This window comes from Macaca thibetana, chromosome 18 (assembly GCF_024542745.1).
Source record: "Macaca thibetana thibetana isolate TM-01 chromosome 18, ASM2454274v1, whole genome shotgun sequence".
NCBI classification, from domain to species: Eukaryota; Metazoa; Chordata; class Mammalia; order Primates; family Cercopithecidae; genus Macaca; species Macaca thibetana.
In genome coordinates this window covers 68,744,703-68,771,167 of record NC_065595.1, presented here as the reverse complement: position 1 = coordinate 68,771,167, position 26,465 = coordinate 68,744,703, and the positions used below count along the sequence as shown (strand labels likewise).

The 26,465-nt window shown below is 43.8% G+C and overlaps 3 protein-coding genes across 8 annotated transcripts in view; 1 reads left to right on the top strand and 2 right to left on the bottom strand.

Annotated features, from left to right (window-relative positions):
* PPP4R1 (protein phosphatase 4 regulatory subunit 1) overlaps nt 1–11,553 on the top strand; it is a 71,910-nt gene extending 60,357 nt beyond the window's left edge. For all 3 annotated transcript variants that reach the window (XM_050767374.1, XM_050767373.1, XM_050767372.1), the window contains exons 15-20: nt 638–799; nt 4,924–5,024; nt 7,927–8,047; nt 8,136–8,270; nt 8,985–9,126; nt 10,392–11,553. In XM_050767374.1, coding sequence (XP_050623331.1) covers nt 638–799; nt 4,924–5,024; nt 7,927–8,047; nt 8,136–8,270; nt 8,985–9,126; nt 10,392–10,555 — 825 coding nt within the window. In that variant the 3' untranslated portion in view covers nt 10,556–11,553. The remainder of the gene's footprint in view (nt 1–637; nt 800–4,923; nt 5,025–7,926; nt 8,048–8,135; nt 8,271–8,984; nt 9,127–10,391) is intronic.
* RAB31 (RAB31, member RAS oncogene family) overlaps nt 1–26,465 on the bottom strand; it is a 431,066-nt gene that overhangs the window by 315,180 nt on the left and 89,421 nt on the right. The window lies entirely within an intron of this gene.
* The window catches only part of RALBP1 (ralA binding protein 1), a 63,840-nt gene continuing 50,453 nt past the window's right edge, over nt 13,079–26,465 (bottom strand). For all 4 annotated transcript variants that reach the window (XM_050767377.1, XM_050767376.1, XM_050767379.1 and 1 more), the window contains 6 exons: nt 26,260–26,421; nt 25,206–25,337; nt 20,466–20,573; nt 17,536–17,657; nt 17,170–17,293; nt 13,079–15,535 (listed from right to left, as the gene is read on the bottom strand). In XM_050767377.1, the coding sequence (XP_050623334.1) occupies nt 15,269–15,535; nt 17,170–17,293; nt 17,536–17,657; nt 20,466–20,573; nt 25,206–25,337; nt 26,260–26,421 (915 nt within the window). In that variant the 3' untranslated portion in view covers nt 13,079–15,268. The remainder of the gene's footprint in view (nt 15,536–17,169; nt 17,294–17,535; nt 17,658–20,465; nt 20,574–25,205; nt 25,338–26,259; nt 26,422–26,465) is intronic.

Below are 26,465 nucleotides of genomic sequence, written 5' to 3'. Positions count from 1 at the left end.
GGCAACATGGAGAAAAGGATGTTTTTAACTTAAAATTATTATAAATGCAACACATTTCTGTTGAGGGTTTCTTTTCCAAGGCTGTATGCAGATTTCCCTAGTCTTATATTTCTTAAATTGCCAATTCCTTAAGAACAAATTTTATTGTTCTGTTTTGTTTTTCTTAATCCAAGGTGTGACTGTACCGGAATCTGAAGGGGGACAGTAAACTGGGGAGGGTGCTAGAGAGCCTTTGGTCCATCTGCAGCCTCAGCTCATCAGCGTGTTCTAGCATGTATTTAGTGTTACAGGAAATTATGTATGGAAGAGCATGAGAGTAATAACAGAGCATGTTCTTTTCGCACGGTCAGAGTCAGGGTCCAACATTCAGAGAACTACAAAAACTTAATGATTTCTGAGCATTTTTTCCTCATGAGTGAAAGGAAGATAATACATACTAGGCAGGGATTTAAGATTTTTTTGTTATACTTTTCAATGCATAATTTAGGCATTTAAAATTAGTATCTGTTATTACTATTCTGATTTAATGTTTTGAGATTAGTGACATTCATATATAAATTAGCCTTCGTATATTGCCTAAAGGTTGAAGTACTGAGTACTTTGTGGTCAGCTTACTAATGTGTTTTCATTTCTGCAGTGGAAAGTTCGACGAACTCTAGCATTCTCCATCCACGAGCTTGCAGTTATTCTTGGAGATCAGTTGACAGCTGCAGATCTGGTTCCAATTTTTAATGGATTTTTAAAAGACCTCGATGAAGTCAGGATAGGTGTCCTTAAACACTTGCATGATTTTCTGAAGGTAACTTTTAAATTCTTTTGCAGAAAAGCACAACAAAATTCTGCTGTAAATCTAAATCTTTATCTTCTGCTAGCACCAAGAGAGGTTTCTGTGTGTTCCTATGTAAGAAAGTATAGCCATAAGTTTATGTTAAGATGTTACTTAAAAAAGAAATAGTTCCATAATTATACTTTCACTTTTAAAACAGTATTAGATGATAGTGTTTTTTTTTTTTTTTTTTTTTGAGACGGAGTCTCACTCTGTTGCCCAGGCTGGAGTGCAGTGGCAGGATCTCAGCTCACTGCAAGCTCCGCCTCCCGGGTTTACGCCATTCTCCTGCCTCAGCCTCCCGAGTAGCTGGGACTACAGGCGCCCGCCACCTCGCCCGGCTAGTTTTTTGTATTTTTTAGTAGAGACAGGGTTTCACCGGGTTAGCCAGGATGGTCTCGATCTCCTGACCTCGTGATCCGCCCGTCTCAGCCTCCCAAAGTGCTGGGATTACAGGCTTGAGCCACCGCGCCCGGCCTGATGATAGTTTACAGACGTTTGTACCTTTTTATTTTTCAAAATTATTGAATGAAATATATGTTTAAAAAAAAAAAAAAACCATTAGCTGCAGTCATCCCTCAGTATGTGCAGGAGGAATGGTTCCAGGTCCCCCATGCACACTCAAATCCATGCAGTACTCCAGTCCTGTGGAACCTGTGTGTAGGAAAAGTCTGCCCTCCATGTACTCCGGCTTTGCATCCAGGAATACTGTATTTTCAATCCTCACTTGGTTGGAACAGACAATTCCGTGTAAGTGGACTGATGCAGTTCACACCCCTGTTGTTGAAGGTCAGCTGTGTATTAAGTTTGGAGGCTTTATGTGGTATTCCAGGAGTCCAAGAATTTACGTTTAGCCCTCACTACTTTAAGAGCTGTTATCTCCAAAGTGAATAGCCTTGATTTTTTACAAATTGTTTAATCCTGGAGTACTGTTGTTTTTCTTAGACTTTAGCCTTGAAATTGACTCTGATAATTCTAAGGCTTGAGTGATAGAAGTAATTGGAGTCCTCCCTTTTAAAAAACATTGAGACCGGGCACAGTGGCTCACGCCTGTAATCCCAGCACTTTGGGAGGCCGAGGCAGGCAGATCACTTGAGGTCAGGAGGTCGAGACCAGCCTGGCCAACATAGTGAAGCGCTGTCTCTACTAAAATACAAAAAATTAGCTGGGCGTGGTGGTAGGCACCTGTAGTCTCAGCCACTCAGGAGGCTGAGGCAGGAGAATCGCTTGAGCCTAGGAGATGGAGGTTGCAGTGAGCTAAGATCGTAGGCACTGCAGCCTGGGGTACAGAGCAAGACTCCATCTCAAAAAGTAAAAAACAAAAACATTGAGACCTATATTTTATGTAGATCATATTGAAATTTTTCTTTCTTTTCTTTTTCTTTTTTTTTTTTTTTTTTTTTTTTTGAGACAGATTCTTGCTCTGTCACCAGGCTGGAGTGCAGTGGCATGATCTTGGCTCACTGCAACCTCCGCCTCCCAGGTTCAAGTGATTCTCCTGCCTCAGCCTCCCGAGTAGCTGGGACTACAGGTGTGTACCACCACACCTGGCTGGTTTTTTTTTTTTTTTTTTTTTTTTTTTTTTTTTTTTTTTTTTTTTTTAGTAGCGATGGGGTTTCACCATGTTAACCAGGATGGTCTTGATCTGACCTCATGATCCGCCTGCCTCAGCCTCCCAAAGTGCTGGGATTACAGGCATGAGCCACCACGCCTGGCCTGAAATTTTTCTAATTGTCCCAGTATTGTCCTTTTTAGTTTTTCTCTGCTCAATTTTGAATCCCGTAAAGTGCATATTAAATTTAAATGTTATGTTTCTTTAGTCCTCTTAAATCTAGGTGTCACTGGCATTTTTGAGGAGTCCAAACCAGTTGTTTTACAGAATTACCCTCAATTTGAATTTACACAATTTGATTCTGGGTAAGCAGGGTTTTTTTGCAGACATGTTAACCTGTGTAGGTTTTCATGCATTTTTCTGAATGTGTCACATCAGGGCTAATGGTTGCCTCTTCCCATCATTTGTGACGAGAAGGCTGACAATTCCATTATAAAATGACCTTTCACCTTTTGTGGTTAATAGAGAATTGGTGAGGTGATACTTTAGAACTCTGAGTATCTTTTTCTCTAGAGTCCTTCACCAGTGCTCTCATAGCCAGGCATCTGTACATGGTTCTTACCTGAATCAGTTAACTGTGTTGGTTGTGAAAGAGTGATTTTCTATTTTCATAATTCTGTTTTTTTTAAATTAATTAACTTATTTTGAGACAGGGTCTCACTCTGTTGCCGAGGCTGGAGTGTAATGGTGCGATCATGGCTCACTGCAGCCTCCACCTCTCCCAGCTCAGATGATCCTCCCACCTCAGCCTCCTGAGTAGCTGAGGCCACAGGCGCACTATCACACCCAGCTGAGTTTTGTATCTTTTGTAGAGACGGGGTTTCGCTGTGTTGTCCAGGCTGGTCTTGAACTCCTGGGCTCAAGTGATCTGCCCCGACTTAGCCTCCCAAAGTTCTGGGATTACAGGTATGAGCCACTATGCTCGGCCATTCCTTCTGTTTTTATTAAGTAACATTCCTGTGTAAAATAACCTGTGCCTTCTCTCCCTCCCCGGTTTCAAAAGTTGTTTTAGTATTGGTGTGGACTCTAGGATTTAAAAAAATTCAACGTAATGGAATCCATTTCTGTCGTTTGTTTTGAGCATCAAATTTGACTAGTGGGGACCCCTTAAAGCTGCCTCTTGTGTCCTTTGATTTGTCCTTTTATTTTTAAGCGTATCAACACTTGCAGTTTCAACTTTCCCTTTCCCTGTCCCAGCCTGGAGTCAGCTATTTCTCCAAGGAACGGTGGTCCTTTTTAGTGGAGAATGGTCCTTAGAAACTGAGATCCAGGCACTGGAAGTGCTTATTGCTCCTGGGCTGTCATTTCTTTTAGGTCTTTTCAGGAGATAGTAGCTAGGAGGTGTGTACTTTTTTTTTTTTTTTTAATTACTAACTTCATATTGTTAAGAACTACTTCCATTTCAATACTGTTTCCTCTCTTTTCTTCACTTTATATATTTTTTTCTTTTTACTCCTGGTAAAAAGTCTGTTCTTAACAACATTAATGTATAATACTTAGTTGTGGCTGGGCGCAGTGGCCTGTAATCCCAGCACTTTGGGAGGCCAAGGCAGGCGGATCACTTGAGGTCAGGAGATCGAGACTACCCTGGCTAACACGGTGAAACCCCGTCTCTACTAAAGATACAAAAAATAGGCTGGGCGTGGTGGCGGGTGCCCATAGTCCCAGCTACTCGGGAGGCTGAGGCAGGAGAATCGCTTGAACCTGGGAGGTGAAGGTTGCAGTGAGCCAAGATCACACCACTGCACTCCAACCTGAATGACAGAGTGAGACTGTCTCAAAAAAAAAAAAAAAAAAAAAAAAGTTTGCTCAGTTCCACAACATAAATGAAATAGTTTCAGAGTTACTCCACCAATAATAATTCCCACATCAAATCAGCTACGTAATATTCAGGACTTCGTAGCACATTCTGTCCTTAGACTGTCTCTTGAAGATGTGTGGTCACTCAGTTCACACTTTGGCTTTTTTCCCTGTGATTGGTTTCCATCTGATGTACAGTTAGGTTGGTTTTTCCCCCTTTAAATATTTATAGAGCAGCTATTGGGATACATTTCTTTATTTTTTTTCTCTCAACAAATACTGAATGCCTGCTCTGTGCTGTCACAGTGCCACATGCAGGGCTTACACATGTGGTTAAGAGCATAATTACTGCCTTAAGTGGGGCCATGGCAACAAGGATGTCATATGAATAAAGGGGGGCAAGTCCTGTAATCAAGCTGTGCCCGGCGTACTGTGGGGTTTAGTGTGGCTCATTGATAGACACAAGGAATAAAGATTGCCAGACAAGATGGTGATTCCTGAAGGCAAATGGTGTTATTCAAGGAAAAATAAACTTAATACCAAATTTAAAACATTTAAATACAACTACTACATTTCCTTTTCAGAAGAATTAACCATATTGCTTACAGTCTGTTTTTACACACTCTCATAAAAGAAATAATGTCTGTACCTTGTCCTGGTAAATATTTTTATTTTGTTACTTTAGCTTCTTCATATTGACAAAAGAAGAGAGTATCTTTATCAACTTCAGGAGTTTTTGGTGACAGATAATAGTAGAAATTGGCGGTTTCGAGCTGAACTGGCTGAGTAAGTTCTAACAGTTTATTAGATTATATTTTGGAGGGGTATATATTTGCTTCATTTTTACCTTCTCTCAGTTTCATTACTTTGTGTAGATCCAAGTTTCTATGTGGTGTTCTAGCCCTTTAACGCTTCCTGTAATACATGTCTTACTGTCAGTGAATTTCCTCAACTTTTTTTTTTTTTCCTGAAAATGTCTTTAGTTCATTTTTGTATTATTTTTATCATGGTGAAATACACATAGCCAAATTTGCTATTGATGACATTTAGTACATTCACAGTGTTGTGGAACCATTCCCTCTAGTTCTAAAATGTTAACCTCCTGAAAAGAAAAACGCATGTCCAATAAGCATCTACTTACTATCTATGGATTTGCCTATTGTGGACATGTCATGCAAGTGGAATCATACCACATGTGGCCTTTTGTGCTTGGTTTCTTCATCTAACAATGCTTTCCGTTGTCCCTCCATACTGTATCCTCTAGCTGAACTTGCCTCCCTTTTTGTGGTTGAGTAAATATTCCATTGTATGGATATACCACATTCATTTAGTGCATTCATCTGTTGAGGAACATTTGGGTTGGGTGTGTGGTCTTTTGTGAATAGTGCTGCTAGGAACGTTTATGTACAAGATTTAATCCTTGAAATCTGTTTTCAGTTATTTTGAGGTGGATTTGCAAGGCCATATGGTAATTCTGTGTTTAATTCATTGAGGAACTGCCACACTTTTCCACAACAGCTGTACCATTTTACATTCCCATCAGCAACGTATGGGAGTTCCAATTTCTGTATGTCCTCACACCTATTTTCCTATTAAATTTTAAAAATATTTCTAAATTGGCCAAATAATAATTGTGCATATTTATAAGGTATGTAATGATGTTGCAATACATATTGGATAGTGGTTAGATAAGGGCAATTAGCATATCCATCACTCGCTTATCATTGATAGCTGTTCTGATGGGTGTGGAACAGCACTTCGTTGTGGTATGATTCGCATTTCCCTAATGACTAATGATGTTGAACACTTTTTCATAAGCCTGTTAACCATTTGTGTATATTTTGTGGAGGAATGTCTATCCAAGTCTCTTGCACATTTTTAAATTGGGTTGTTTATCTTAAGTTGTGTTGTTGAGTTGTAAGAGCTATTTATATATTCCGGATCATACACCTCACGTGTATTTTCAGATGACGTCTTTGCTGAGTATGGGATGTGGGGCTGACAGTTTGTCTTTCAGTATAGTAAAAATGCCTCTCCATTGAGTTCTGGCTTGCCCACTTCTGACTCGAAATGCACGCCTCCTCTTCCGCCATGTAGTGCCGGGATGTGAGTCCAGCTAGTCAGGATCAAGCTGGGCTTGCGTTTTGTCATTGCTGTGGTTACCTTCAGTGTATTTGGGGCTTCAGTTTTCCTCACTGTGGGCTGCCACTACCGTTGCCGTTTGCTGAGGGTGGGAGCTGGGGCACCAGTGGTCTTGTAGTGCGAGTATTCCACCCAGGCTTGAGCTATACCTGCACCCCTGTGTAATGGGTGGGGCCTCCTGTCTGTGCTTGGTCTCTGGCAGGACTTCCTGCAGCTCCTCCTAGAATAAGGAGCGTTAGTTCTCCTCTCCCCCAGTTGCAGCGTTTTTGCTGGCCCACAGGGTGGACAGGCTTTGGGCCCCTCCACCAGCACGTTAAGCCTTTTGCTTTGTGTGAGTGAAGGGCCCAGTAGAGTGCTTGGTGATTCGTGGCTGTCCGTCAGCCGCTTCTGCCTGCTATGAGACATCGCTCCTGTTTCTCCTGACTGTCTTTCTTGAAGCACCCATGGGAGGCAGGTACCCTGTGGAAGTCAGAAGGTCAGAAGGTTGCCTGGGGATGTGAGCTCCCTGTGTCGGGCACATATGGCTTTGCTTGAGCCACTCCATGCTCGTGCCAGCCACCATCTGGCCCTGGGCAGCTGGCTACAATTCGAGCTGATTTCTCCCCACCCTGTTATGTGCTGGCAGGTGCCCTGTCCCTCCGGGCTCTGCTGAGGGGGAAAGTTAGGCTGTTTGGGTGCTTTGCAACCCCAGCTCTCTGATGGGCTCAAGAAAAGATCTTGAAGTTTATATAGCTTTTTCTACTGTAGGGTCAGTGACATTCTTGCAGTTTTCTGTATTCTAAGCAGAAACTGATGTCCTATTTGGAATTCTGATTTTGAACTTTGTCAAAAAGTACGTGTGTCTGTTTGAGGATGTATGTTTGTATACACAGGTGCATTGTCATGACTGCATAATCTACATTCATGTTACAGTTGACTTCCTGCTTATTAGAAATGTAAATCATCTTGAACATAAAATCTGAAAGGCAAAAGTCTCACATCCAAGGTATTTCTTCAAGGGCATCATTGAAGCCTTCAGGTTAGCTTGGTGGATGTCATGAAAGTCTCAGGGCCCCTCAGATGTGATGGGAAGGTCGCTGGAGGACACCCTCCCTCTGTTATCCCTAGCGAGTCCCTTCCAGGAAGGCTCCTCAGAGCCCCGACAGGTACACAGCAGACTCCCTGCCCCTGCGGGAACTTCTTACTGAGAAACTTGATTGTAGATGGAAGCTTCTCAGCACGTTTCACACTGTAACCATGGGTCAGTGTGGGCCATGTTCCAGTTGAACATACTAGGAAGTGCTTTGCTCTCTCAGTTCCCATGGATGCGGAGCTCTACGGCTTTTGTTTTCCTTACACTCTACGGAACTTGAATAGCATGTAAGTGCGTTTCCAGATGCAGAGACTGGAGGTAACTGGACAGGAGAGGTCCGCTTAGTCGCTCCTCTTTGCATGTGTTTGAGACAGGTGCTCCGTAATCCAGTATTGCAGATTATTTAAATGAGAACCTGTTTTCATTTGTCTCGCCGATTTTTAAACATTATCTTTTTGTAATTCCTTTTTGTAGACAGCTGATTTTACTTCTAGAGTTATATAGTCCCAGAGATGTTTATGACTATTTACGTCCCATTGCTCTGAATCTGTGTGCAGACAAGGTTTCTTCTGTTCGTTGGATTTCCTACAAGTTGGTATGTATTGAACTTTTAAAATTTTAGATCAGTAAACTCTAAGATCCTAGATTGGAAGCTGTTCCTCACTTCACACTCACCCTCCCAGGTCAGCGAGATGGTGAAGAAGCTGCACGCGGCCACACCACCAACGTTCGGAGTGGACCTCATCAATGAACTTGTGGAGAACTTTGGCAGATGTCCCAAGTGGTCTGGTCGGCAAGCCTTTGTCTTTGTCTGCCAGGTAAGCGAGGCCCTGGGCTTACCTGTTTGTGAGTTTTTCTCCTAGAAGAATGTCTTCTTTGACTTCCTACCTCTCTCTCATCCTCTTCCTTATTCTTAAGAAACAGAACCTTACGGTAGCCTGGTTGTTTCTAGGATCACCTGTCCCCATTGTTGGGCATCTGCTGGCCCCTCCCTCCCAGCCAGCCAAGCCCCTTCTTCACTGGCACGCACCACACACACCCCACACACCCCACGTGCCTGCTGTACATGCATGTTCCACACCACACACCACATGCCTGGAATGTGCGTGTTCTGCTCTACACACATTCAGACATGTGTGCATGTGTACATTTGACAGTGCACATACATGCGTGTTCCTCACTGCATATTATACAGGCATACATACATGTACCACACCACACACATACCGTGCACACACATACCATACCACGGTTCCCACTAGAGGGTGCTCATGCCTGGGACCCAGAGCACAGGTGTGGAATGAAAGTGTGAATGAACACTCTAGGTCTCCGTAGAGCAGTTTAAAACCTGTCTGTCCATGTGGGCAGTTAATTATGTAATTTTTTATTTGAGTTCCCAAGTACCTGGAATTTTGGTTAAAAAGCAGTAAGTAAAATTTGTGCCTGTGGTCACTCAGAGATTTTGTTGGCCAGCAGACGAGTTTTTGGCTGCATTGACAGAGAAGCCTAGAGCAGCTGTTTCTTTTCCCCAGACTGTCATTGAGGATGACTGCCTTCCCATGGACCAGTTTGCCGTGCATCTGATGCCGCATCTGCTGACCTTAGCAAATGACAGGGTTCCTAACGTGCGAGTGCTGCTTGCAAAGACCTTAAGGCAAACTCTGCTAGAAAAAGGTAGGTAGTGACTCTACTAGGAGAAGCGTGTGAGTAGAGAGGGAGGTCTGTCGACTGCGCTGATCAACAGATACCAAAGCAGAAGTATTGTCTGCTCAGAGAAAATAATCTGGTGGAAGGAAATATTTTAGTTGTTCTGGTGGTTCTCCCAAGAGGGCATGGAAGATGAAAGGGGTTTTTTAGCCCTCTACTGTTCAAGTTGGAGTTTATCGTAGGCATGGATCATTTTTATCATTTAAAACTTAGCTTTTTTGTTTGCTTGATTTTTTGAGACTGAGTCTCATTCTGTCACCCAGACTTGAGTGCAGTGGTGCGATCTCAGCTCACTGCACCCTCTGCCTCCCATGTTCAAGCAACTCTTCTGCCTCAGCCTCCCCAATAGCTGGGATTACAGGTGCCTGCCACCACACCCAGCTAACTTTTTATCTTTTTAGTAGAGACGGGGTTTCACCATGTTGGCCATGTTGGCCAGGCTGGTCTCGAACTCCTGACCTCATGTGATCTGCCTGCCTCAGCCTCCCAAAGTGCTGGGATTACAGGCATTACCCACCGTGCCTGACCTAAAACTTAGTTTTTAAAATTGGGTATTCGTTCTCTTTATGTGCAAACCATTGGCTGGCAGCATGCCACTTGCAATCTTGCAATCTTCAGTATGGAGGCTGGTACCTGTGTTTGCTCTCCCTCCTTCTCTTCATTAAGCAAGAGACAGATGCCCCGTAGTATTTGTTTTGTTGGAAATTATAATCTCTTCAAGATTAAAGGTGGTTTATTTTATTTAATCGACCCCCACCCCGCCTACCACCCAAACACCTCATCAATATAGTTGCATGGATGAATGAAGCACAGAAAGAAATTTGTAGTAGACGTCAAAGAATAAGGATAAATGAATATTGCTGCTTTTTTTCCTCCTTTTTTTTTTTTTTTTGTAGTTGGTGTTTGGAAGCGTTTTTCTTTTACTGCTACTTAATAGCTAAGAAGTGTGATGTTTTCATTTATTTATTTATTTAATAATTTAATATTCCTTAGCTGTCATTGAATATCATGAGATTTAGTCTTATAAAAACAAGATAAATCTCATAACTCTTTTTATTGTGGCACTTTTTCTTCCTATAACAAATCAGGTTGGATTACTGTTTATGTTTCAGTGTGGCTTCTGTTTGTACTTGTAGAAATACCCAGTTTAACTGTTTATACTCGTACTTGACGGAACTCTGAAATGTTCCGTTGGACTGGTTTCATCTGTCCTGTGCACGTGTCATTTCCAGACTATTTCTTGGCCTCTGCCAGCTGCCACCAGGAGGCTGTGGAGCAGACCATCATGGCTCTTCAGATGGACCGGGACAGCGATGTCAAGTATTTTGCAAGCATCCACCCTGCCAGTACCAAAATCTCTGAAGATGCCATGAGCACAGCGTCCTCAACCTACTAGAAGGCTTGAATCTCGGTGTCTCTCCTGCTTCCGTGGGAGCCGAGGTTCAGTGGGCGTTCCGCACGTATGTGACCTGGGATAGCTTTCAGGGGAGGAGCGACTTCCCTCTCCTGCAGGCTTCACTGCAGGTGCAAGTTGCCTATACCCAATGCCAGGGATTTTAAGAGTCAAGAGAAAGTACAGTAAACACTATTATCTTATCTTGACTTTAAGGGGAAATAATTTCTCAGAGGATTATAATTGTCACCGAAGCCTTAAATCCTTCCGTCTTCCTGACTGAATGAAACTTGAATTGGCAGAGCATTTTCCTTATGGAAGGGATGAGATTCCCAGAGACCTGCATTGCTTTCTCCTGGTTTTATTTAACAGCCGACAAATGAAATTCTTACAGCCTGAAGGCACACGTTTGCCCAGATGTGAAAGAGACCTTCAGTATCAGCCCTGACTCTTCTCTCCCAGGCACAAGGACTTGCTGGGCTGTGTGACCAGCTGTCCAGCCCAGCCCTGTGTGTGAATCATTTCTGATGTGTGTAAATGGGAAAGGAGGGTTTTTTACTTCCCCTGAGGGCTTGATGCTAACACAAAAGTAGGATTGACTTTGACTCTTAAGCGCAGCATATTGCTGACACATTTACAGATGGTTGCTGAGTGTCTGTGGCTGATTTCTTCATGCTGGTCATGACCTGAAGGAAATTTATTAGACGTATAATGTATGTCTGGTGTTTTTAACTTGATCATGATCAGCTCAGAGGTGCAACTTCTTCACATACTGTACATACCTGTGACCACTCTTGGGAGTGCTGCAGTCTTTAATCATGCTGTTTAAACTGTTGTGGCACAAGTTCTCTTGTCCAAATAAAATTTATTAATAAGATCTATAGAGATATATACACTTTTGATTGTTTTCTAGATGTCTACCAATAAATGCAATTTGTGACCTGTATTAATGATTTAGTTTAAAGTGGGGAAACTAGATTAAAATACTTGTCTTTTAACTAGTTTATTAGTTTCTCTGGAATCTGCCTGTGTCCCCGGGGTTGAGTCTTGCTCTTGGCGGCAGCAGGTGCCTCTTGGGTGCTCCTCCTGCTCCTGCCGACAGCCCTAAGGGCAGGTGGGTGCCGAGTGTCTGGCACAGCTTGGACACCCCCCCCACCGCCCGAAGACAGTGGGTGGGCAGTGGGGGGTTGTCTTGAAGCTCCTGAGACACAATCAAGCATCTCTGAGCCTCGATTTCTTCGTCAGTAAAATGGGAATTAGTAAAACCTACCCTGTTTCTCACAAGGTTGTTTTGCAGGCAAATGAGGTCCTCTGTGAAGGTGGTTTTGTAAAGTGCTGCGTGTATAAATGTGCGATGTTCCTGTAAGCCTGGTTTGAAAACCTTGGCCTGAGTCCCCTGGTGCTTCTGTGAGTTTTGGTTTTATTTAGTTAGCCGGGGGGGGGGACTCCTCAGTAAGTCAAAATAAGTTCCTTTGAACTTCAGTGTGGGATTTGAGAATACATGGGCTGCTTCCTGTCTACACTATTACAAATAAGCCTTTGGCTGCTGCCTCTCACATTATAACCCAGATATTTACACACTGCGGATATAAGTGTGAACAGATTTCACTGGGAAGGATGTTCAAATAAATAGATAAATGCATAGGTAATATGTGAAGTGGGTCATGGGGGCAGGGCTGGGGAGTAGCTGTGGAGGGTGTCGGGTGGTCCCCGAAGGCCTCTGAAAGCATCAGAGCAGAAACTGGAGGAGGACCTGGCCCCTTGATACAGCCTCATGTGTGAGCTGCAGATTGTCTGCTATTACATACTTTTGGCCCCCAGTATTTCAGTTCTGTAAACTGCATTAGAATCATACACTAGTAGCAGCATTTTTTTTTAAAGCAGTGGCTATGCTAACATGGTATATTTGGGGGTAAAGAACTTGAATTTGGCACTGTCCCTGCTCCACAAAAAAGCCCCTATATGTGGCATTTAAGGGCCTTTCTGCCCCCTCCTCTGCCCAGGCTTGCTATCACATCTCCTGGGTCTCCTGGGCTGTAGTCTAGAACATTCCAGGGGCACTGCCCACCTTCCCTAAAAGCTGTAGGATCTTACACTGAAGGCTTTGCCTGCTAACTGACTCTGGCTTTTCCTTCTATCCCTTGTGAGAATCATGGGCCAGGGCTGAGGCTGCAGACATGGAATTGGGCGCGTTGTCTCCGTGGAGAGCTCCAGAATGCCAAGGCTGCATCTTTCTCCGCCTGGCTGGACACAGAAGGTGTGTTTGTTCTTAAGATATCCTAACACATAACAAGCAGTGTGCTCTTCACAGAAACAGCTGCAGTGAAAAAAAAAAGACCACGCTGCACTAGAGCCCATCTCGGGAGGTGACCTCAGGCGTCACACCTCAGTACCTCCAGATTCCCAATGCTAAATGTACCTCATCCGGGCGTCTGAGACTTTCCATCAAGGAGAATTTAGCTATATAAATGTAACATTATAGATTTAACTACACAAAACAGAAGACAGAGAAGTCAGCTGTTTGTCTAAGCTTTCAATGACAGATACTTTAATTGTGGAATTTTTAAAGCAAAAAAAAGCAATGGAAACTTCATTTTTATTCTAGACCAGTCTATCCCAGACATGCTAATTATGGTTGGCTGTGCTGAGTCCTCATTTACCGTGTGAAATGCAAATGTCTGTAAATGGCAATGCCTGGGGCCAAGCCAGGCCAGCGGACTTATATGCAGTTCCCACCGGGGCCAGGAGCTGCTCAGTCCGCAGACCCAACCCAGTCCGCTGGGTTTTGCAAACACACACAGGCTCCCTCTGCAGCAGCGTGGGCTCGTGGAAGGGAGGCGCGCTGCAGCCAGCATGCATGCCAGGGGTCCGGGGTTCTCCCCGTGTCTGCAGAGGTGAGGGGTACAGCTCAAAGAGGTGAGCTGAAAACAAAACACTGTGTCCCCCCCTGGCCTTGAAGAAGTGCCTCAGCCACCTCCTCACCAGCCGCAGAGTACTCAATCTCCTCACAGAAAGAATGGATACAAAAACACTAGAAGCTTTTCTTTTTCCCAAATGGCTGTTGAATTTATTTGCTTGATCAATAATGGTCCTGGCAAAAATTAGTTAACCAATGCTGAGACATTTGTAATGAAATACTAATTTTAAAAATCCATGACACCTTGATAGAAATTAGAGTTTACACAAACAAAAAAGGAACCTTCGATATTGCCAGCAGCTACAAAGTGAATGTACTGAGACCGACAGGACAGCAAGAAGGCATTTGCACATTTATATCTGACACCCGACCATACTTTCAGTCACCAGAATATCTTCTCTCCAGATTTAAAAAAATAGTATGCTGATTTCTATAACAAAGCTTTTTTCCGTACAAAAATCAAATAATGGCCAACGAGTCACAACAGTGCAATAGGTAGAGGATTAAAAACTGCATCAAACAGGTGCTGAAAATAAATACTACCTAGGAGGAGGAGAGAGCCCTCGTGTGGGGTTTGTTTTCGTCCCCTTGAGTGTGTGTGGGGTTTGTCTTCCGAGCCACGAGCCTGGCCTGTCTCACGGTGCTATTCACTCTGACAGAGTGCACCTGCAGCACGTGCCTCCAGGGCCCGGCCTCCCAGAAGCCTCAGAGCATCAGAGCATCCGTCTCATGTCTCATCGGATGGACCAGAGACAAGAAAATAGGGTGGGGCGAATCACAGTTACCATTCAAAGGAAAGGAATTTTTTTCTATTGCTCAATCTTGTCAATTGGGAGTCAGTCCACCAGTAGGTTCACTGAGACGATATGGATAATTTCAAACTTTTGTTTAAGAGCATATATATGGCTTATTCAGGCAAGGAGACGTGTACATTCTAGCCCAAGCAAGCAATCAGAGTCATTCAGTTTTTAAGGAAGGTCAGTCGTTTAAAAGATTTCTGGTTTGAGCAACATCCTCTGTGGATGCACCAGGCCAAGGTGACTACCTTTGACCAACCCAGTGAGAAGGCCTTTGCTGGTCCCCGCAGTGAGGAACCCGCGGGAACGGGCGGCCTCCTCCCCGCAGGCCTGCGCTGCCCAGGGCGGGTGGGCGGGCTCCACAGGCAGCCCGTCTGTGGCCAGATAGGCCGTCCTGGTGACTCGGGCTTATGGACTGCGGTTTACAACTGCAGGAGACAGTTAGGAGGGTGGATCAGGGAACACCCACCAGGCGCTGCTCTGACCAGTCAGAGAACGTGAGGCAGCTCCCCCATAGGGATCTGCACCGAGAAGGTGTGGAAGGCACAAGCAAGAGTGACGGTACCAGAGATCCCGGAGGGCGTGGCTCGCGGCGGCCACAGCAGGCGCAGCGCTGACCTGGTGTGGTTCCCCCCTTGAATGAGAAAGAGATCCTGATTCTGCTGTGATAAAAAAGCAAAGAAAGACGATTTTTGGTTTAAAAAGAAGCCACTCAAGGGTTAAAATAGTTATTTTAAGTTAACAAAGAAAATTAATCTTCAAATAAGCTGACACTATCTGGAAAACTCATCTGTCCCTAAAGCCCACAATGTGTCCACTGCTTCGTCCTCCCATGGAACCTGAGCCTGACGCGAAGGAGTCAGACGTGTGACAGAGGAAGAGTCTGAGAAGAGAAGACACCTTTACAGAATGTACAGCGGGAGGGCCGGCCTGGCCCCCGGGTTACAGTAAGATGCACGGGTCCTTTCAGTCTCGCGGACTCCAGACGGCCGCGCAGGCTGCTCAGATGGACGTCTCCTTCCTGTCCCTGCTGGGCGATGGCTTCGCCGGCTCCTTGCCTGCCTTTGGCTGCTCTTTAGCTGCTTTCGGCTCGAGGACGCCGTCTCTGGGCGGCTGGACAGCACCCCCGCGCCACTCAGGCTCCTGGTCCTCCTGTGCCTGCTGCTCGGCCTTGGCCCGCTGCATCTGGAGCAGCCGCAGCTGCACTCGCAGCTCGATGATCGCTTCGCGCTCCTCATGAATTGCTTGATTCAAATGATTGTTCTTTATCTTGGGGAATGACAGAAAGGGCAGTTACCACTTAAGGAAGTCAGAGGACGATTTCTCAGGAGCAGAGCGCAGTTAGCAAGGGCGTCCTACAGAGGAACCTGGTTTTAAGTCAATGGGTTGTGAAACAGAAGACACACACAGGGAGAATGCACAGTGCACAGTGAGGGCCACGTGACTCCTCAGAATGTGAGGCTGGAAACCCCGCTCCTGGTTACTGGAGGGAGACACATCCATGTGCCAACCGAAACCCGTCATTTTAATAATTCAGTGTCCTAGTGTTTAAAATAGACAACTCATAACTTCGAACTGGCTTCTGAACAGCCCTTAAGGAGAAAATAAAAGTAATTTTAGCAGCAATTAGAAAGGGGAGTTAGAGATCAGATAAAAAACTAGATTTGTTTCAAAGGTGAATATCCTTTGTCTTTTGTGAATGGCATTACTGTAATTCTGAAATGTCCTACTCAATCAAACTATAGAAAATTACTATCAATTCTAAATCATCTGGACATACTCGGCAGAGTTTAGGTACCGCGGAATAGCAGCGGCCCTGCCCGCCATGGCCTCCACTCTGTGGCGGGTGCCAGCTTCCCTTGCTTGGGTGTGGCATGGACTAGGCTCTGCAAAAGGGGTATACACATAAGCACAAGCACCGAGTGCCACGCGTGCACCCTGTCCTTGGCCACTGGGCATGCCTTCTCCCTTCCCTGCTAACTTAGTCCTGCTAGGAGTGGCAAGACAGAGCAGCCACGTTGGACCCCACGTGGAAAAAACTGGTGTGGAGGATGATGGGCTGGACCACCTGCCACACAAGAGACACCATCTTGTTTAGACCACTATGTTATTCTCTTTATTACAGCAATTCAGCCTACACTCCAAGTACAATACTTCTGGATTCTGTTTTCCTACTCAGAGTCAGTGGCTGTGTGTGGAATATTCTGCTTTTCTATGCAGGGGGTAGTTCTGGTTCGCACCAGCCACTGAGCCAACCCAAATGAGGGACACAGAGCTGTCCCTCTGTCCTTAGATTCCTTTCTATGAAAAGGATGTCTTCTCTCAATCCTTAGGCAAAATATCTGGACACAAACTTTTATTTGGGGTAAGAAGGGAAATTGTGATCTAGACCTTTCTCTCTGCCGCCTTCTCTTCACTGTGCAGCCTCTCCTGGTTTCTCAGCACCGATTCCCTCTCACCTGCTGCTTCTCGGGCTAAGGACAAGAGAAACTCTTGCTTCACCCACAGGGAGACTCGGGAGACTGTTCCTTCCATCACTAGCGCCGATTTTCCTGTTCACCTTCTCTGGGGACAGAGACTAGGTCATTCAAAGCTGCTCAGGTTGGCACAGTCAGGTGAGGCCTGCCTTTACATCGGTTGGAGAAGGTTCTACGTGTCATACTAAAGTCACGGAACGCCACTTCACAGCCTGAGGAAGACACACAGGTGCCATCTGCTTGGCCAGCACTTAGCTACAGACTAATGTCCTACAGACTCTCGGTGAGATGTCCCCCTAAATTCCTCTCTACTCAGCCTTCCAGCTGGTGACCGAGAAAAAGAAGGACAATTCTGAGGGGAAATATGTGGTCTCTACAACTTTCTAAAAGTTAGTACGCGTTTTGCCTATTTCCCCCAAAACTCACTTCCAGCTCTTCGTTCTGTCTCTGTAAGTCTTCCAGAATGATCTGCAGCTCCTCCTCATCCTCACTCTCGCTCTCGCTCTCGGAGGAGTACTCCTCAGTCTCACTTCGGCCATGCTGCTGGCGACTGCAAAGGTGAGAGACAAAGGAAGATGCTACTGGGCGTGCTTGTCTGTGACCTCCTTTTATATTTACGACGTTTTCATGACTCTACTCAATATAACACCATTCTTAAGACCTAATAAATAAGAAACTTAAAGATGATTAATTTCACATGCCTTATTCTTTTGTAGGAAAGTCTGAGAGCTAAAACAATTATGGTTATATTTAAACAGTCTCAGAAGCTTCAAAACCTTGGCTTTCCTTTACCTCTGAATTTCGGCAATCTCAGCTCTGAGGCGTTCTATCTCTTCTTTTTCTGAGGCAATCTGCCGGCGCAGAAACTGCTCCATGGCCAGGAGCTCCTCCTGTTCAGTCAGGATCTCATTCTCCTGAAATAATGATCACTGGTGAACACCGCAGAGTTTTAGCCCAGGAAATGTCACTTGTTTGGGGTCTCCCATGTTGCCCTGAATTCTTGAGCCCCACTGAGTGCTGAACACAAGTTATGTCCTGCACAACCAAAAACATCCTATTTCATTAGGGTCAAGAAAAGGCTTCTTGGAGAAAAGGTAAAGTTATTTTGGGGGAATGACTAGATTTTTCTCAATAACAAAATGCCACACAGGAACCCCATATCCTCCTCCTGTGAAGGCACCTGTGAGGCCACCACACGGGGAGGAGCCAGGGCTTGAGGGATGAAACTGGCTTTGGCTTCCCACTCTTAATGCCTCCCCATGTCTCAGGAAAGCAGACATATGTAGGGCTATGGTGACCTTTGATGGGGTCACTAGGAAAAGAAGGATCCAAGAGATGTCTGGCTGGCGTCAGTGTCACCTTCAAGGCAGATCGGTGTGAAGGGAAGACCATCACAAAGTTTCCCACCTTTCCATAAGCCGCCATCCTCTGTAAAGTCCTCAGGTTTTTTTGTGTTTTTCTGAGACAGAGTCTCACTCTGTCACCCAGGCTGGAGTGCAGTGGCGCAATCTAGGCTCACTCCAACCTTCGCCTCCCGGGTTCAAGTGATTCTCCCGCCTCAGCCACTGAGTAGCTGGGACTACAGGCGCCTACCACCATGCCTGGCTAATTTTTGTATTTTTAGTAGAGACAGGGTGTCACCATGTCAGCCAGGCTGGTCTCGAACTCCCGACCTCAGGTGATCCGCCCACCTCAGCCTCCCCAAGTGCTAGGATTACAGACATGAGCCACCGTGCCTGGCCCAAAGGTATTTAAATAGTCAATATTCTGCTTTACCAGAATATCCATTTCTAAGATTGATAAGATCATCAGTCTTATTAAAAGAATGGGGAAAAAATCACTATCTGCCCAAGATCTAGCGAGCCCCTCCGACCTTCAGAAAAGCAGCAAGGCAGACAAAACTTAGGAGAGTAACGGAAGGTGGCTGTGGGGATGAGGAGCTGGGGACAGACGTTCTTTCCAGACGAGCCGGTGCTGAGAAGGTAACTACTCACCATGGTCACGTGCCAAAATGAACTACCCACAAACACCAACGGCGCTGGGAACCTCTCTCCTGGAGGTGAAGGGCACAGCACTGCCCAAATGCTTCGGAACACACAGATGTCTTTCCTGTGCCTCTGCACACCTACTAAAGCTAACATTCCAGCCAACACCAGACCGGAGAACCCTGAAACAAAGGCGTAACCTGGGACTTCCTGTACCTCTGCACACCTACTAAAGCTAACCTTCCAACACACACCAGACCGGAGAACCCTGAAACAAAGGCGTAACCTGGGACTTCCTGTACCTCTGCACACCTACTAAAGCTAACCTTCCAACACACACCAGACCGGAGAACCCTGAAACAAAGGCGTAACCTGGGACTTCCTGTACCTCTGCACACCTACTAAAGCTAACCTTCCAACACACACCAGACCGGAGAACCCTGAAACAAAGGCGTAACCTGGGACTTCCTGTACCTCTGCACACCTACTAAAGCTAACCTTCCAACACACACCAGACCGGAGAACCCTGAAACAAAGGCGTAACCTGGGACTTCCTGTACCTCTGCACACCTACTAAAGCTAACCTTCCAACACACACCAGACCGGAGAACCCTGAAACAAAGGCGTAATCTGGGACTTCATCCTCTCCTCAGGGAAAACAGTTGTGTGCTCCGTGAGGCAAACAACACATGTTTCAGAGGTGACAGAGAAGGACTGAAACCTATTGGGCTTTAGGGAAACCACATGAGTTTCTGGAACCCCAGACACAATGTTGTCAGAGCCTAGAACTTCATTCCTTTCTGGTTAAACTCTGGCAATTTCCAGAACAAAGTGAGGCTGACTTGAGAAATACAGAAAGAAATGAGCTCATCTTCAGCTCTATGCCTGGAATACAGGAGGCACAAAAGGGGTATCTGTTAAATCAGTGAAGGACTGATAAGACAATTTGCCTCCAACAATTGACTTTAACCTGCAAAGAATAAAATCAAAATATCTAAAAGGTGTTATTAGCAACAACTATTAGAAAAAATCTGTACCTAACATTTCAAGGATCCCAGACTTTGTAATGTTAGGAACAACGGTTTTTAAAATATTTTTAAAAGTCTGATCTCATTAATATGGAACAAGTACCACTAATCTGGAAATTAGGGAAAAGACCTATAATTCAGACCTGTGTGTAGACCAAATAAGATTAAGCATCTAGAACAATGCCCAGTAAGGAGACATTAGTGAATATAAGGTCATTTCTTTCGCCATAACCGAACATTTTAACAAACACAACATAAAGGAAGGGACAAATAAAACAGACACAGGCCCTCAAAATCACTTTATGATTTTGGTTAAAATACTCACATCTGTACTAGAGCTTCTCAAGTTATGTTTAAATGACCATTAAGAGCCTTGCAGGCCGGGCGCAGTGGCTCACGCCTGTAATCCCAGTACTTTGGGAGGCTGAGGCTGGTGGATCACCTGAGGTCAGGAGTTCTAGACCAGCCTGGCCAACATGGTGAAACCCCGTCTCCACTAAAAACACAAAAATTAGCTGGGCGTGGTGGCAGGTGCCTGTGATCCCAGCTACTTGGGGGGCCAAGGCAGGAGAACCGCTTGCACCCGGGGGCGGAGGCTGCAGTGAGCTGAGACCCGCTTCGACGCACTCCAGCCGAGGGTACAACAGTGAGACTTCATCTCAAAAACAAAAAGAAAAAAAAAGAAAAAAAGAAAAAGATTTTAGGTTACCTGAGCCAGGAGAATATTTATAACTTCTTCATTTTCATTCATCTCTTCTTTGGAAACATCCTCTTTTGAAAGACTGGCTATCTCTTGTGCAATCTTGGTTTCACACTCCTGTCAAGTGAGACAAATAAAAAAGAACTGCTCAGCCTATGTGTAACACAGATTCAACAAATTCACACGTTTCCTTCTCATTTCCTAGAATGGAAACAGTAACAGTCAGATGAACCATCTAGCTGGATGGGCATTTGGTAACTGGGCTTGGAATATAACATGGAAATCTTAGTCTGTGCCTGCACTGTCAAAAATACTCAATTCTGGTGAATGTACTTGCCGTTTCTGGTACTCTTCCACAGAAATTACCTATGTAATACTTAGGGAGCGTGTGGTCAGGAGTGTAAATCTTGAGCACAGAATTTAGTGTTCACAAACAAAAGGAACCAGCACCACCATCATGCTCTAGAACATTTCCATCGCCAAAGTGCCCTTGGGCTCCTCCACCATCCGCCGACATCTGGCAGCCCCTGTCCTGGTCTCCATCGCTGCAGTTTTTCCTTTCCTTGAGTTTCATAACGGAATCAATCAGTAAGTAATGTGATTATCTGGCTTCTTTCACTTAGCACAATGCTTTTAAGATTCATCTACTTGGTTGTCTGTATCAGCAGTTGCTGAGCAATATGCCATGGAATAAATGTACACCGATTTGTTTATCCATTCACCAACTGATGGACATTGGGGTTGCTTCTAGTTGTAAGCTATTGTAACTGGAGCTGTTAGGAACATTTCGCACGTGCCTTGTGAGGGCAAATGCTTTCTTCTCTTAGATAAATACCTAGGAGTGGGAAGGCTGGGTGCTATGGTAAGTAACAGTATGTTTAACTTTATAAGAAACTGCCAAGCTGTTTTTCAAAATGGCTACACCATTTTGCATTACCAAGAGCAACCTATTCTAGCTGATGTATACTGTTATCTCAGAGTACTTTTAATCTGTATTTCCTTAATGACTGATGATGGTGAGAGTCTTTGCATGTGCTTATTTGTCATCTATATATGATCTTTGGTAAAGTATTTGTTCAAATTTTTGCCTTTTAAAAATTGGTTGCTTTCTTATTAAACTGTAAACATCTTTTAAAAAAAAATTCAAATCCTTTATCAGACACAAGCTTTTTGCAAATATTTTGTCACAGCTTCTGGCTTGGATATTTATTTTCTTAATACCTTTTGAAGATCATGTTTTTAAATTTTTGATGAAATTCAATTTATCAAATTTTTCTTTTATAGTTTATAATAGGTTTTGTGTCCTATTTAGGAAATTACTGCCTAAGCCAAGGTCAGTAAGATCTTTTCCTGTTTTTTTTTTCTTCTGGAAGCTTTTTTAGTGTTAGTTTATGATTCATTTCAAGCTATTTTTTGCATATGTTGTATGGGTAAAGTTTTTCTTTTCTTTGCATCTGTTCCCGTGCTATTTGTTGAAAAGAATATCCCTTCCCCACTGAATTATTTTAGTATCTTCATTAAAAAGTAATTGCCCATATATGTGTAGGTCGACTTCTGAACTTTCTATTCTGTATGTGTATCCGTATCCAATACCTATGGTCTCAATTAACTGCAGCTTTGTAGCAAGTCTTGAAATCAGGTAGTATGAGTCCTCCAATCTTCCGGTTATGTTCTTCTTCAAAACTGTTTACCTATTCTAGGTCATTTGTATTTCCACATACATTTTAGAAGAGCTTACTCATTTTCACAAATACCATCTGTCTGGATTTTGATTGGGACTGGACCCACGGATCAATTTGGGAAAACCTAACATCTTAACGATATTGAATCTTCTGTTCCACATGCATGATGTCTCTCTCCATTTATTTAGGTTTTTTTTTTTTTTTTGAGGTTTAATACCCAATTGTGCATTTCTAATATATAGATATACAGTAGACATTTGTGTATCTGATCTTGTAACCTACAACCTTGCTAAACTCACTGATTAGTTCTTTTTCTGTAGATTCCTTAGGATTTTATATGTAGATAATTGTTGGGGATAGGCCCCCACAATCTGGCCATAAACTGGCCCCAAAACTGGCCATAAACAAAATCTCTGCAGCGCTGTGACAGTTCGTAATGGACACGATGCCCTCGCTGAAGGTTGTGGGTTTACTGGAATGAGGGCAAGGAACACCTGGCCCACCCAGGGCGGAAAATCGCTTAAAGGGGTTCCTGAACCACAAACAATAGCATGAGCGATCTGTGCCTTAAGAACATGCTCCTGCTGCAGATAACTAGCCAGAGCCCATCCCTTTACTTCGGACCATCCCTTTATTTCCCATAAGGAATACTTGTAGTTAATCTATAATCTATAGAAACAATGCTTATCACTGGCTTGCTGTCAATAAATACGTGGGTAAATCTCTGTTCGAGGCTCTCAGCTCTGAAGGCTGTGAGACCCCTGATTTCCCACTCCACACCTCTATATTTCTGTGTGTGTGTCTTTAATTCCTCTACTGCCGCTGGGTTAGGGTCTCCCCGACTGAGCTGGTCTCGGCAGATAATCATGTTATCCAAGAATAAAAATTTATTTCTCTCCAATATGCATGTCTTTTTTCTTGCTTTACTGCACTGGCTAGAACATCCAGTACGATGCTGAATAGAGGTGGTAAGAGCAGAAATCCCTGCAGTGTACACCAATCTTAGGGTAAGCATTTAGTCTTTCACTATTAAGTATGATAACTGTAGATTCTTTGTAGATGTACTTCATCACGATGAGAAAGTTATCTGCTGGGAGTTTTATCATGAATAAGTACTGAATTCTACCAAATCTTTTTCTGCATCTACTGATATGATGTTGTGGGTTTTTCTTGTTTTTAGTCTGTTAATATAAGTTACTTCTTTCTTTAAAAGTCATTTGTTCCTCAAAGTTGAAATTTGGGAAAATCTAACATCTTAACGACATTGAATCTTCTGTACCACATGCATGATTTATCTCTCCATTTATTTAGGTCTCTTTTTTTTTTTTTAGTTTCAATATCTAATTGTGCATTGCTAATACATAAAAATACATTAGACTTTTGTGGAATCTTTTGTGCACTTTGTGAATTAATGAGCTGGCGTGAAAACACAGCATCGGGAAAATCGGTAAAGCAAAGTTAATCCATCCCTTCTTATATTGGCTCTGGCTGCTATATCATGATTCCTTTATCTGAGCGAGATGTAGAAGCAAGATAAACGAAAGCCAAACCTCCATCAGCCCTGTCCTAGGTCAGTCAGGGGACTCTTCATTTAAAGGCTGACTGGCAATGCTGTATGATTAACAATTACAATTTGCCCCTGAAGCCTGAGTGGTCCGTCTCTAATACCTAATTCTAGGCTGAGACATGAAGGGAAATTTTTAACAGCAACAACAACAACAAAAAAACAGTTAAAGGAAGCAAGAGAGAGATAACCTGGTGAGCTAGGGAAAGAAGGAAAACACGCAGAGGGCTTCCGCTAGATTCCATACCCCGGAGTGCCGTGGAAAAGTTCCACGAATGCGCCCCGTCTCACAAAGCTATCCTCCACATGAATACAAATCTCTAACCTCAAAGAAACAGAAGGACTCAGGTTGCCTTTGTCTTTTTAACACAACCACAACAGAGACCTACTATCATGTTCCCCAATTCAGGCAAGGGCTAACTAATGATCCTTGGATGTGCTGTTTAGATGCTGCAGTGGATCTGCAATGTGGATTTTAAGGTGATCCAGAGATCTGGGATTTTACTGTTGCTGTGGCTGGTCCACTCACAGTCCCAGAACCAAGCAACACACACTAAACAAGAGGGAACTCAAAAGTCTGACTGGTGTACCCTAAACTCATCAGGTACTGCATGCCCCTCTTCTTCTTATTACATAAACAGAATCTCTCCTGATCTTCAGGACCTTCCAGGCAACCCTCATCACTACATTTCCAAAGAGCTGATACTAAATGCCTCAAATTCCAGCAGTCCCCGAAGGTGTGTCACCATCCAGCCTGCTTCTCATCTGCAGAAAGCCTTGTTTACAGGTATAACCGAGCAGGAAATGACAAATTTTTTAGTAAATTCATTTTTAATTAAAACAAAACTTTCTAGGCCAGGCATGGTGGCTTATGCCTATAATCCCAGCACTTTGGGAGGTGGGAGGACTGCTTGAGCCCAGAAGTTTGAGACCAGCCTGGGCAACATAACAAGACCCCATTTCTACAAGCAATAAAAAATCAGCTGAGCATGGTGGCACACACCTGTAGGCCCACCTACTCAGTACTCAGAAAGCTGAGGTAGGAGGATCCCTTGAGCCCAGGAGGTCGAGGCTACAGTGAACCATTATCATGCCATTGCACTCCAGCCTGGGTGACAGAGCGAGATCCTGTCTCAAAAAAAATTAAAAAAAAGTTCTAGATTACATTGAAACATGTGACTGACACCAGGCTGCAATATCAATAATACAGGACTAGAAACATTTTAGTGAATAAATTTCCCACCAGAGAAGTTCACTTCAAGTGACATTATCTATAATCTTAAAAGAAAGAACTTGGGCTGGGCGTGGTGGCTCATGCCTGTAATCCCAGCACTTTGGGGGAGGCCGAGGTGGGAGGATTACTTGAGGCCAAGAGTTTGAGACCAGCCTGGTCAATATCAAAAGAAAAAGGAAAGAAAGAAAATACTTCAAAGAGCACATAAAGGACATAAAAGACTCCAACACGTTCTATTATAAACATTAGGTATCAAACTAGTAACCCACCTGTCTTTTAGCTTCTCTGAGTTTTCTTTTGAGGGCTGTCAAAATTCTTTGTACTTCCCATAATCTTTCTTCTTTAGACAAATCCTTTATCCCGCCCTGCAGATCTCGATGTAAACAATTCAAAAGAAACTCCTAGAAAGCAATGCCACACACTAAGTTGCATTCCATATCCTCTTCTCTTAAACAACACATGCAATTTCTAAAGATGAAGAATCAACTATTTTTCAATTATCCTTTATTTCATTAGAGTAAAATAATGGCACTGATATGATTGAAAAATCATTCTTATTGTTTTGCGAATGAATTATTCGCTAATTTGTATTGGTTCAATAATACTTAACATCCCCATCTCCAATGTCATCATCATTAACTAGTAAGAACTGGGAGCTCACGGCAGACACAAGGGAGGAAAAGCAAGCAGGGGTTTGATAAAGTGCATGCAAATAAATAATCAAATGTAATTAACTTTCTTATTTAGTCTTGATTACACACACCCACACAAACACGGCATGGTTACTTCCATCAAAATAACATAGTAAAAACGCCCAGGATTTGGGCTCAACTCTTGGGTCTATAATAAATAATCATGTTACTTAACTTCCCCAAATTTTAATATTCTTATCTATAAAATATGGCTGATGACAGCAACCTTGTCCAGAAAAAGCAAACATTTTTAGACTATTTACAGCGTGCCTGGCCTGTTTCATGTATTGTCTCATTTGTGGCAAAATCTTCACACCAATCCTTTAAGAGGGCCCATTTTAAAGCAAGAACACCAGCGCTTAAGGTGGTTAAGAATTCGCCTAAAATCAGTTATAACTGAAAGCAGAGCAAGAATTTAAAGCCAGGTCTTTTGATTCCAAAAACTATGCTCTTTCCACCATGGTATTCCGACTTATTCAGCATGAAACAGTACCAGATGGGAATTTTTGACTTCAGTGTGCCTCACATAGCTCCAGACACACAGAAAGTGCTCAGAAAACAAGAGCCCATCACCACTGGACTCCACAATGGCCAATGCAGACGCAGGCTGTGGCAGGCAGGGTGCACACACCTGTCTCCTGATCTCCTCCTTGATGCCCGCCTGGGTCTCCGGCAGTGTGGGCATCGTGGCCATGTTAGACCATCGCAGAGGTTTCGTCACTTGCTTTAGTACCACATTTCCAAAGAGTTCTTGCACATGTGTGAAAAACACATACAGGACTCGATTGCTAATCTAAGAAAAAAAGATTTACAAGAAAACCATTAAAATTATCATTC